We start from the raw sequence: 12,035 nt of genomic DNA on the forward strand, positions 1-12,035 counted from the left end.
ACTTTAAAACTTAAAAAATGTATAATGAATTTAAAACGAAGGACTACCCAACTCAAAACAATGACGTAGTAACTCAAAATAATGACCTCATATCTTGAAATGACAGAAGCTGCTTTTGATGATGTTTCTAACACACAACAAAGGCAAAAAGAAACAAAGGATACAAATCTCAGTGGTGAGATACACGTAGAAGACACAGATGAAGATGTCAAAAGAGCTTCTGACGATAAATCTGTGTTCTTTATGTTCTTTAATCAAAAAACACGTGATCTCTGCAGCGGGGACGATTCTGTACGTCCTGCTGCTCCAGCTCTCTTGTTGTGAACGTGTCCGAGCCGAGAATCTCCTGCTGCGATGTTCACGTGTTAAAGGCAAAGGAGTTCATACATCTTTCTCAAAATAATGACTTTTTAATCTCTATTTGATTTACTGTCGCAGTTATGACTCTAATCTCATCATTTTGATTTGCTATCTCATAATTAGGACATTTTAATCTCACAATTTTGATTTACAGTCTCATAATAACAAACTTTTTAGTCTCTTAATTTGATTTGCTATCGTAATTATGACTTCTTAATCTCATAATTCAGATTTTCTATTTTATAATTATCAGCTTTTAACGTCATAATTTGATTTTACATCATAATTACGATTTTTTAATCTCATACTTTTAATTCACTATCACGTTTATTCCTCCTCAATCTCTTAATCTGATTTACTATCATAAATCTGACTTTTTAAACTCATCATTTTGATTTTGCATCCATCAGTTTTTTTCCCTCTCACTGGCGGAAATGAGCTTCCACAGTTTCCCCCTTCACAGAGGCGGTGGGGACACGTGATGTTTGAACTACATTACCCACAATCCCTCCGCTCCGGTAACCAGGAATCGTCCATGGCTCTGACCGGCAGATGCCGGCTCCGAGGTCGCGGGATCCCCATGGAAACGGAGTTCGGGAGAATAATGTCGTCCCGCTCGGACAGGTTTGATGCTGGGGATGATTGTAACATGTGTTTGGGTTCGATTCCCTGTAGAGATCCTTTCTATTGACTCCGCGGCAGCAGCGTGTTGATGCTGTGCCGCTGACACACCGAGTCCTGTCAGCTGCAAACACTGAGTCCATGTGACAGGTCTCTTCTCTAATATTAATAACTATAATAATAATGATAATAATAATGATAACAATAGCATGAGGCGTAAAGTCGGTGTGTTTCATGTTGGGACTGGACGGCGGATGCAGATTCATCCATGCGTCAAACCGCGCAGGTCCAAGGAAGCAGCTGATGTTGTTGCGTCACGCGAACGAGAAACCACGAGATTATCCAAATCAAATTCAAACAATGTGAAATAAAAACACCAATATTTACAGTTTTCAATCTGTTAAGATACATCTTATTCTTTATACAGTAACTATATAGAATAATTCAAAGTAGCCTAAAATGTGTAAAAGTTGTATTTTCGACCCTTAAATTTCTGTTAAATATGATGACTCATCCATCCTCCTTTTATTCATGTTCAGTTGTGATAGAAGTATATTTATGTGCTTAAGTGTGTAATATTCAAGTAAAAGTAACACTATAGAATATTCCATTATATGTACTCAGTGTTATATATCTAATATATATATATTTATATGCAATAATTAAATGTTGTAGTTTGGGACTTATTGGATCAATGAATATATAAAAATGCTTCATGGCTTTTGTCTGTATTATTCATTTCTACAAAGTAACTACAGTTTTAGTAAATGTCGTTAATATTCCTCTGTGAGATGTGTAGTAGAAGTTTAAAGAAGCAGGAAATGGAGATACTAAAGTACAAGTACTTCAAAACCATTCTTAAATCCAGTACTTAGTTAGCAAACAGGACTATTGTACTCAAGCACTTCTTAAAGTACTTCTACTCCACTAGATTAATATTTTACGTCACACATATGATGCATTGTTATAGATTAAGCTCGAGCTACAACGAATGATTATTTTCAATACTGATTATTTAAAATGTCAGAAAATGATGACAAATGCCAAATTTCAGTATCTGAGCAAATGTTTAAACTCAAATATCTTCAGTTTACAATAAAATAACTCAAAGCAGCAAACTGTCTCATTTGAGAATCAGGTCATGTTTGTTATTTTACCTTGAAAAATACTACTTGAGTAAGGTTTTCCATTCAGGACCTTTATTTATAACGGAGCAGTTTTAGAAAAGGAGAAGCTGCTGTTTTTATCTTAAGTAAAAAACCTCAGTGCTTCTTCTTGTCTGTCGTTGTTTGTCTGTACTTTATGAAAAGTTACATCTGCTGCAGGTTTGTCCTGAAACACTCTGACACTCGGAGTTTAAAGTGAGGATTTAAGGATGCAGAGTTTTGTATATTCTACAGATTGTAAAGCTATTTCAAGCCTGTATAAATAAATATGGCTTCAATTGGCTTAGACTTGTACAACAGTAATTAGTGTTAAAAACTGAAATTTCACTCGGCTCAAACAAGAACACGTCTCTGATTCGTCCTCTTCAGAGCTTTAAAGTGATTATTGAGTAAAGAATTAGTCTTTGTCCAATTTCAACTGTATTTTTAATACTATTCAAATATGATTTAATAAGGATTAAAAGTTTAGGTTATTTTTTCAAGCAACAATATCAAATGTTAATGTCAATCACCAAATGATTCCAGCTTCTCTGATGTGATGCTTTTGTTTTTCATGTCGTTCTAAACTGAATAACAAGGAAAAAAGTAGACAAGCGACATTTTCCACAGTTTTCTCGGCTCCGTCACCTGTTTAACTAAGAACACAGTGTGTGTGTGTGTGTGTGTGTGTGTGTGTGTGTGTGTGTGTGTGTGTGTGTGTGTGTGTGTGTGTGTGTGTGTGTGTGTGTGTGTGTGTGTGTGTGTGTGTGTGTGTGTGTGTGTGTGTGTGTGGCTGAAGACTTCCATCCTCTTTCTGATTACAGGAGCATCTATTAATACCAGCCAAGCAGCTCTTTGCTGTCAGTGTTGCAGTGATCCTCTTAGTGTTTGTCCCACACACACACATGAACACACACAGGGAGACAGAGGTAGACGGGCAGAAGAGGAGGACGCGTGGAGAGGAGAGAAGAAGTCAGATTTGTTTCGATTGTTTGGCCTCCGCAGAGAGTTTAGGCAGAAGCAGCTGTAATTTGCACACGTGCGCCGCTTTCGCTCGGTGTTATTACTGAGGGCTGTTGTTTGGGGCGAGGTTGCCACGGTGACAGGCGAGCTGGACGGTAGGAGGTTGTCGTCCGAAGCAGACATGACTCTGCTGGACGGCACAGGAGCCAGGATCTCTGGCTGCTGGTCGCTGAGGTCAGACTGCAGGTAGGATCGGACTGTTTGTGTTGTTGTTGTTGTTCTCTCTCAGTGCACAGTGCACACACAGACACACACACTGTGGATGTGCGCGTGTGTGTGTGTGCGCGTGTTTGCCCTAAATAGTCTCTAAACAGGGTTTGCATAGAGGTCAGAGGAAGTGCAGGATGTGGGTTATGCTTGCAGGGATTTGTGCAGTGTTGTATTTGTACAACACTGCCTCAGAGGTTTTCTCTGTAGTGTGTCATCACTGAACAAACATTTTGAGACTGCAAAATGCAAAACAGTCATCAGCCCCCCCCCCCCCTCCCTCCCTCCCTCCCTCCCTCCCATTTACGGTTTGTCTGGTTTTGTGTGCGTATTTGTAGTCGTCGTGTATCGTGTGAACGAGCAGAGTTACTAATTACAGCCGGCGGGAGCAGAGTCCCTGAATGTGTCTCCAGAGGGTGTGACGCAAAAAGCTGAGCTGACTTTTATATCTTCTGTAGTAAACAGTGGTGTGAGTCAGATCTTAATTACAGTCATCAACACTGTGATGAGCAGGTCCGAGAATTAAACAGCAGCTTCGACTCTGTGAAGGAAACAGGAAGAAGATGAACAAGTATGACAGCACATTTACATTTTCATGTGTTATCAGGGAAATGTTTGAGTCATAAAAGTATGAAATACAGAGAAATATTATATATATACACACACACATACACATAAGTATTCATGCATTAATGTTGAGGCAGAAACCATGAAATATTTGCCATAAACACAATCAATCAATCAATCAGCTATTAAAACAGTTTCTGATAAATCTATTGATAATTGACTTAAAATGGTTTTATTCTCTGCTTTGTGTCATATTTCCTGGGTTTAGAATCTAGAATCTTGAAAGATACATGTAGTGGAGTAAATATAGAATAGTATAATAATAATAATAATAATAATAATAATAATAATAATAATAATAATGTGGGACTTCAGGCTGTGGGACATCAGGCTGTGGGACATCAGGCTGTGGGACGTCAGGCTGTGGGACTTCAGGCTGTGGGACTTTAGGTTGTGGGACTTCAGGCTGTGGGACTTTAGGCTGTGGGACTTTAGGCTGTGGGACATCAGGCTGTGGGACTTTAGGCTGTGGGACTCTCAGGCTGTGGGACTTCAGGCTGTGGGACTTTAGGCTGTGGGACATCAGGCTGTGGGACATCAGGCTGTGGGACTTTAGGCTGTGGGACTCTCAGGCTGGGGGACTTCAGGCTGTGGGATTTCAGGCTGTGGGACATCAGGCTCTGGGACTCTCAGGCTGTGGGACTTTAGGCTGTGGGACTTTAGGCTGTGGGACTTCAGGCTGTGGGACTTTAGGCTGTGGGACTTTAGGCTGTGGGACTTCAGGCTGTGGGACATCAGGCTGTGGGACTTTAGGCTGTGGGACTCTCAGGCTGTGGGACTTCAGGCTGTGGGACTTTAGGCTGTGGGACATCAGACTGTGGGACTTTAGGCTGTGGGACTTTAGACTGTGGGACTTCAGGCTGTGGGACTTTAGGCTGTGGGACTTTAGGCTGTGGGACTCTCAGGCTGTGGGAGTTCAGGCTGTGGGAGTTCAGGTTGGGGGACTTCAGGCTGTGGGACATCAGGCTGGGGGACATCAGGCTGTGGGACATCAGGTTGTGGGACATCAGGCTGGGGGACATCAGGCTGTGGGACTCTCAGGCTGTGGGACTTCAGGCTGTGGGACTCTCAGGCTGTGGGACTTCAGGCTCTGGGACTTCAGGCTGTGGGACTCTCAGGCTGTGGGACTTTAGGCTCTGGGACATCAGGCTGTGGGACTCTCAGGCTGTGGGACTCTCAGGCTGTGGGACATCAGGCTGTAACCTGTCCTGCTGTTTGCTGTGTTTTTCCTGCAGTGGCAGTGGGGAGGACTCGTTGGACCGGCTGCTGCCCCCCCCCGGGGCCCCTCGCAGGAAGAGCACCACCTCCCTCAGCACAACGGAGCCTCCTCTGCTGCGCACAAGCACACGCACCATCTACACCGCCGGCCGACCTCCCTGGTATGACGAGCACGGAGCTCAGTCAAAAGACGCCTTTGTCATCGGTAGGACACTCACTGGTTTTACTGGTTTTACTCACAGTTTCTTTCACTCCCTTCCAGTTGAGCTGCAGAAGCTGCCCTCACATCCTTATTTCACCCATGAACACCTTACTGCAAGCGCACGTGCACACTTCCTATTAGATGCACCCTGAAAAGCAAACGTAATGGGCCTTTGAAACGTGTGTCTCTCGTGGCTCTGCAGGCTTGTGTGGGGGCAGCGCCTCAGGAAAGACCACCGTGGCCAATAAGATCATCGAGGCTCTGGATGTGCCGTGGGTCGTGCTGTTGTCTATGGACTCTTTCTACAAGGTGAGAGTCACAGTTCTCTGTCTTTTTACTTCCACCAGGTTTGTTTGGTTGTTAGCTGGATTATGCTAAAACCATCAGCAACCATGAAACCTGCTGGAAGGATGCCATATGGGTCAGGGAAGAACCCATTACATTGAGCTGCTGTGGTCATAACCAAGTTTTCCCCAAAATGTCAAACTTCCCCTTTGAATTCTTCAAACCTTCTTTATCAACAACGTCCCTGTGAACCTGAGCGTGAACCTGCTGCGTGTTCCAGGTTCTATCTCCAGAGGAACAGACCCTGGCGGCGAGCAACGACTACAACTTCGATCACCCCGGGGCGTTTGACTTCGAGCTGCTGGAGGCCACCCTCAGGAAACTGAAGCAAGGCCGGAGTGTGAAGATCCCGGTGTACGACTTCAACACGCACGGACGGCAGAAGGACTGGGTGAGTTCTCCTTCCTGCGGAGAAACTTCTCAGTGATGATTTGAACTGGGTTCACTTTTTCCTCCGTAAACATGTTTTCCCTCATAAACTAATTTCTCAAAGTGAAACTCTGCGGCTTTAATCTTTTAAAACTGACTCTTCCTGCTGCAGCGTTCTTGCTTTGAACTCTCCTCTTCCTCCTCTTCCTCCTCTTCCTGCAGAAAAATGTTTACGGTGCCAGCGTAATTATATTTGAAGGAATTATGTCTTTCGCGGACAAAGAGCTCCTTCAGGTAAGCCGTTGTGTTTTCTGTTTGAACAAATCCTTGTGTGGGGCTAAGTCCTCATCAGCAGGGATTGTTTGAGTGAATATTGCTCTTGCTCTTCCCACCTGCAGCTCCTGGATATGAAAATCTTTGTGGACACAGACTCGGACATTCGACTGGTCCGCCGGCTCCGCAGGGACATCACAGAGCGCGGGCGGGACATCGAAGGCGTCATCAAGCAGTACAACAAGTTTGTGAAGCCGGCCTTTGAGCAGTACATCGAGCCGACCATGAGGCTGGCGGATATCGTCGTGCCAAGAGGCGAGAAGAGATTTCCTCACTTTTCATATATACGGAGAACTCAGCAGCAAACATCTCTCACTGTGTGTTTCATTGTTCTTCCTCTACCAGGTGGAGGGAATATGGTGGCCATCGATCTTATAGTCCAGCATGTTCACAGCCAGCTGGAGGAGGTGAGGGGCAGAAACACAGACCGTGCAGGGGAGGGAGGGTGGCGCCACCATGTGTCCGAAAGGCGTAACACACAGACAGGAAGAGAAACACTAAACTGTCCAATAACCTGAAATCAGAGCTTCTGCAGTTAAACAATTTTGTCTTTAAAGTCTGGTGATCATATTGTAACAGGGTTTCGTCAGGGTCATAAAAAAGCCTTAAAAAGTTAGATATGTTAAAATATCATGAGCTAAGTCTTAAATCAGGAGTATAAAGAATTAACAATGACAAATATCAGCAGCCTTATCATTTACAATCCTTTAATTCTTCTGACTATTGTATTGTCCTTCTCTTTATGCAGCGTGAGCTCAGTGTCAGGTACGCTGATCCACATTCTCACTTTGCCTTCTGTGACTTTGGTTTTTCTTATTGTATCTCTGGTCTCTCTGGTTTTTCGTCTTTTGAGTTGACTGACTGGGTCTCTGTGATACTTCTCCGTCGTATTAAAGTCAAACTGCCTCATTTGACCAGCGAGTGAATCCGTGTTGATCTGAACAAGCCGTCCTCTGTCCTCAGGGCTCTGCTGGCCTCGGCTCAGCAGACGCAGCCTCTGCCTCAGACGCTCAGCGTGTTGGAGAGCACGCCGCAGGTCCGAGGCCTGCACACCATCATCAGGTGAGCTGAGCTCCTCTGCAGCTTTCTGTCCATGCAACAGCTCCATCATTTTATTTTTTCGCTCTACCGCAGGAACCAGGAAACCACTCGAGACGAGTTCATCTTCTACTCAAAGAGATTAATGCGGCTGCTGATAGAACATTCTCTCACTTTTCTACCATCTCAGGTACTTTTGAACGTTTACCTGGTTAATATCAATGTTTTTGTGTTAAAAATCGATCACATAACTCGTCCTGCACCACCTCACTTCACTATGTGAAACGTTTTCTTAATTTTAGGTAATTATCACGTGTGTCTGCAGTTCCCCCTCAGCTCCGCAGAGTTTTACAGCCTCTGTCAGGTCGTTAATGTGCTTCACTTAACTCGACTGTTGTGGTTTAGTCTCGCTGATCTAATTGTTTTAAAACTGGAGCTGTCAGCTTTTTAATGAAAAGGCTCTGATGCTCCAACTGTACCAACCCTGCTCTCCTCCAAATGGCAGATTGACAAAATCAGCAGCGTTTAGCAGTTTTCTCTCAGGTGTCGCCTGAGCCCAAAAAACACAGCTGAAGTTTCCATCCGTGAAATCAATCATACTGTGGGAGGAAGCAGGAGAATCTGGAAAAAAAACAGATACAGTTTTTCTGTCAGCCGTTAAATGTGCATTGTGTTTGTTTAAGTCTGTTAAAACTCTTTTGTTGTGCTAACAGGCGTGTGTAGTCCAGACTCCACAGGGCCAGGAGTACCAGGGCCGGAGCTACAACGGCAGAGGGGTGAGTGATGCTCTTTGTTTTACAAGGTCTTGTTAACTCCCAGTCGAGTGTGTCCTCAGGGTGTTTGTCATCACGTCCGTCCCCACAGATCACCGGTGTGTCCATCCTGCGGGCAGGAGAGACCATGGAGCCCGCCCTGAGGGCCGTGTGCAAGGACGTCCGCATCGGCAAGATCCTCATCCAGACCAACCTCGACTCAGGCGAACCAGAGGTAGATAAAAAGATCACATTCGGTGCTAAATATCTTTACTGTCCTCAAGACGCTAATGTGTGTTACATGTTTCACACTAAAAAAATCACAATCCCACATAAAAGATGAAAATGTTTTGATTCTTTTCTTGTTTTGTTTTTTTCATTCTTCCACATGATGTGTCTCCGTGGTAACTACCCTTCCTGATTTTGTAACCATGGTAACCTGTCTCCTCCTCTCTGGCCTCGCCAGCTGCATTACCTGCGTCTGCCCAAAGACATCAGTGAAGATCATGTCATCCTAATGGACAGCACAGTGTCCACCGGCGCTGCTGCCATGATGGCAGTCCGAGTCCTGTTGGTGGGTGCAGATTAACATCATTACTCGTCAGTAAGAACAGGAGCCCTCACCTCTTTGTTCTGTCCTGGTGACGGCTGATTAGCTCCTGTTCTGCAGAGAGAAATGTCAAATCATTTCTTCCCTTTCTGCTTTAATCATCCTCCTGATAATGATAATAATGATGAAGCAGGTATTTACAGTTGTCCCTGTGTGTGTGTGTGTGTGTGTGTGTGTGTGTGTGTGTGTGTGTGTGTGTGTGTGTGTGTGTGTGTGTGTGTGTGTGTGTGTGTGTGTGTGTGTGTGTGTGTGTGTGTGTGTGTGTGTGTGTGTGTGTGTGCGGCTGAGCAGGATCACGAGGTGCAAGAGGAGAAGATCATGTTGGTGTCGCTGTTGATGGCAGAGCTCGGGGTTCACTCTGTAGCCTACGCCTTCCCCAAGGTGAAGATCATCACCACGGCTGTGGACAAGAGTCTGGACGATAATTTACATGTAATTCCTGGTATCGGTAAGACAACAGATGCTCAAACTCACTCTTTAACTTACTACACAGCAGAATCAGAGCACATCTGTCACACAGTTTGTCCGAAGTGGAACTAATTTGCCTGTTTCAAGTCTCTTAGCCTTGGAAGAACTTTGTATAAAAGTCAAGTCATGAGGTTTTCAGCTTACACAACTGTTTTAGTTTTATCCAGGAAATAAAAAATCACCAGGGTGTTCTCCGCAGCTGACAGAAAACAAACATCTGTGTTTCGAGCCGACAGATTTCATTTCATGTCTCAGCAGATTCTAATTTTATGCTTGTGTCACTTCAGACTCGAGTCAAACTCTCCTCTCGATCACTTCTGTGACTAAACGGCACAATATCAGATCCACCAGTCTCTTCTCTGTGGACACAGATAGTTACATTAAGATGAATATTTAATGTAGCATGTGATATAAATATATTCTTCTGTTTGGGAATCAATCATAAATCAATTATTATGTATTCTAGTTATGTTTTTTTATTTTTTTCTTCATACACAGTGTGTCTGACCCCCACTGTCGTGTGTTTTTAGGGGACTTTGGGGACCGGTACTTTGGGACGGACGGGTTGGACACCTGGAGCGATGAGGAGGACGGAGACCAGCCGTCGCACTGACTCAAGCGTCCGTGAGCCTCCGTGAAAGAAAATACAAACTCTACTTGAAAACTTCTCTCGTTGCTCAGCAGTCACATTCACTTTCCTGTGCACTGTACGGGAACTTTTATACTGTGTACGCATGAGGGATGTTTTGCTCTCAGAGGATCACACAGGTCAAACAGTGCCATTACCTTCGAGGTACAATAATGCAACAACAACAATATGCTTATACACTAAATTAATTCATTCTGGACTGAGTTGCACCATAGACTGTAAATAAAGAAGTGGAAGTTGTGAATATTGCAGCCAACCACCAGATGGCGATGTGGATGCTTTGGCTTCACTTTTGGGAGCTGTCATATCTTGCATCTTTACTCACAGTGAATATGGTTTGCAGCAGGTTTTCTTTTCATAAATCCAGGAAGTATTAGTTAGTGGTTTATTCAATGAGGGTGCACCATTAAAACTTAAGGAATATTGTGACTAGTTAGGACTCGAGTAAAGTGTGTATGTGCTCTGTCTGTGTGCTTTGAGCTAGCATCATGCTGACATGGTGTAAATCTGTGAAACTTGAATGTAATGTTTCTATATGAAGTGAACTTGAGCTACTGTACGACGACGCTGTGTTTAAGTTTTAGGAATCGCTGGTGCAACCTGCTTATGAAAATGTTCTCAGGCCTTGTCTGCACTACTGTGGATATTTTTTGAACATAAGCTTTCACTTCTTTCACTTTTTGTTTTTTTAAAAAGAAATCTCCGACCACATGACCTTTGTCCAAAAATCACAAAAAACGATCACAAACGTTCCAACAAGCACGCCGAGCCACTAGGTGGCGATAAAACCACAAAGCTGTTACACAGAAACAGAAATTTTTATTTGCAATTTTGCATTAGTGTGGACAGAGGCTCTATCACACTTTAAAATAATGAACTCACAGTCAAATAGTTGTCAGACATGTTATACTATCATATATTTAAAAGGGAAACTATCACTTTCAATATAATCGACTTCTTACAGGTTAACACTTGTGGAAAACGCCCAGTGAGCATATTGCAAATCTTAAATTCAGGGTGTGAAGAAGGATTCAGAGAGATTATATTCAGGGTTTAGTTTTCAGAGCTCACTGCCTCGTTCCACACCCTTTGGGAAAAATGAGGTGCGGCCATTATAAATATATGAACTGATCATGGGAGGTGTGATTCTCAGTGGGAGGTCACGGACTGTCACATGATTCTTTCCCATGCTCCTCTGACTCTCAGGTTCAGACCCAGGCCACCTTGCCTCCCTCTCTGCTGCACCTTAAAGCCTGAAGGGGTCAGTACAGCTCCCTCTTAGCGTCTCTGTGATTCAGAGTGTGTGAGGAGTCTGTGTCTTTGACTCCACGTAGGAACGCACACGGACTCACCTGCATCACTTCTGTTGCACAAGTTCAAATAATGCTGATGTGATGTGGCGAGAGGCGGATTTTTTTTGCAGAAATAGAAACGTCCCTGTGGTTCTTGGGTTCTTGGGTTTGCACCAAACGAGCTGACGCAGACTGCAACTGTGGTGACGCCCGGTCAGAAACATGTAAGGTGGAGATGTCGATGTCATTTCAGGTTACACGTTGAGCAGTAAAAAAAAACCTTGAGCCTCTGAGTTTCTGCTCCCTCTTGTGTTCTCACTGTTGACTCCACACACACACACACACACACACACACACACACACACACACACACACACACACACACACACACACAGACACACACAGGCCTCATGATGCCTGTTAGAAGACGGAGGCTGGTAATGATATTATTCCCTGGCCAGTTTGTGACCTTATGCTCAGTATTATCTCGTCTGTAAAATTGCTCCTGTGATTCTTTTACTGACTCTGACAATAACATCCATGTCATCAACCCTCTCAACCATTGTAGCTGTGAATGTTTCCTCGTCCTCACACCTGCAGCATCTTCTGCTCCTACATGTGTGTTTTATTCTGTGTGTGTGTGTGTGTGTGTGTGTGTGCGTGTGACCGCTCCTCGCCGAGCGGGTGACACTGTGATCACGGATGTCATACGACGCACACTGTATTCTCCAAGACAGCAGAAGACTCGCTCGCCCATGTGACTGCTGCTGCCTCAA

General features: G+C 44.2%; 1 protein-coding gene across 3 annotated transcripts; it reads left to right on the forward strand.

The window, feature by feature from the left end:
* The first annotated feature begins 853 nt into the window (after positions 1 to 853).
* Positions 854 to 11,538, forward strand: uckl1a (uridine-cytidine kinase 1-like 1a). Of its 3 annotated transcripts, none has more exons than XM_034591055.1 (15): positions 854 to 984; positions 5,219 to 5,406; positions 5,606 to 5,712; positions 5,969 to 6,139; positions 6,340 to 6,411; positions 6,516 to 6,705; positions 6,796 to 6,857; positions 7,199 to 7,215; positions 7,414 to 7,512; positions 7,585 to 7,678; positions 8,202 to 8,264; positions 8,353 to 8,475; positions 8,707 to 8,814; positions 9,142 to 9,298; positions 9,849 to 11,538. In XM_034591055.1, the coding sequence occupies exons 1-15, from the start codon at positions 896 to 898 to the stop codon at positions 9,929 to 9,931; spliced, it is 1,623 nt and encodes a 540-aa protein (XP_034446946.1). In that variant the 5' UTR covers positions 854 to 895; the 3' UTR covers positions 9,932 to 11,538. The 3 variants fall into 3 exon arrangements, 2 of the variants coding, with proteins under 2 accessions (XP_034446946.1, XP_034446947.1); XM_034591056.1 differs by lacking the exon at positions 854 to 984 and adding an exon at positions 2,973 to 3,335; XR_004614475.1 differs by lacking the exons at positions 7,199 to 7,215; positions 9,849 to 11,538 and having other exon boundaries at positions 9,142 to 9,283.
* Positions 11,539 to 12,035: the final 497 nt, after the last annotated feature.

Source organism: Hippoglossus hippoglossus, chromosome 7 (assembly GCF_009819705.1).
Source record: "Hippoglossus hippoglossus isolate fHipHip1 chromosome 7, fHipHip1.pri, whole genome shotgun sequence".
NCBI classification, from domain to species: domain Eukaryota; kingdom Metazoa; phylum Chordata; class Actinopteri; order Pleuronectiformes; family Pleuronectidae; genus Hippoglossus; species Hippoglossus hippoglossus.

Coding starts and splice junctions, on each gene's coding strand:
- uckl1a (XM_034591055.1), top strand. CDS start 896: ATGGCTCTGACCGGCAGATGCCGGCTCCGAGGTCGCGGGATCCCCATG. Junction 6,412..6,515: donor CGGACAAAGAGCTCCTTCAG/GTAAGCCGTTGT, acceptor TCCCACCTGCAG/CTCCTGGATATGAAAATCTT. Junction 7,679..8,201: donor TCACTTTTCTACCATCTCAG/GTACTTTTGAAC, acceptor TTGTGCTAACAG/GCGTGTGTAGTCCAGACTCC.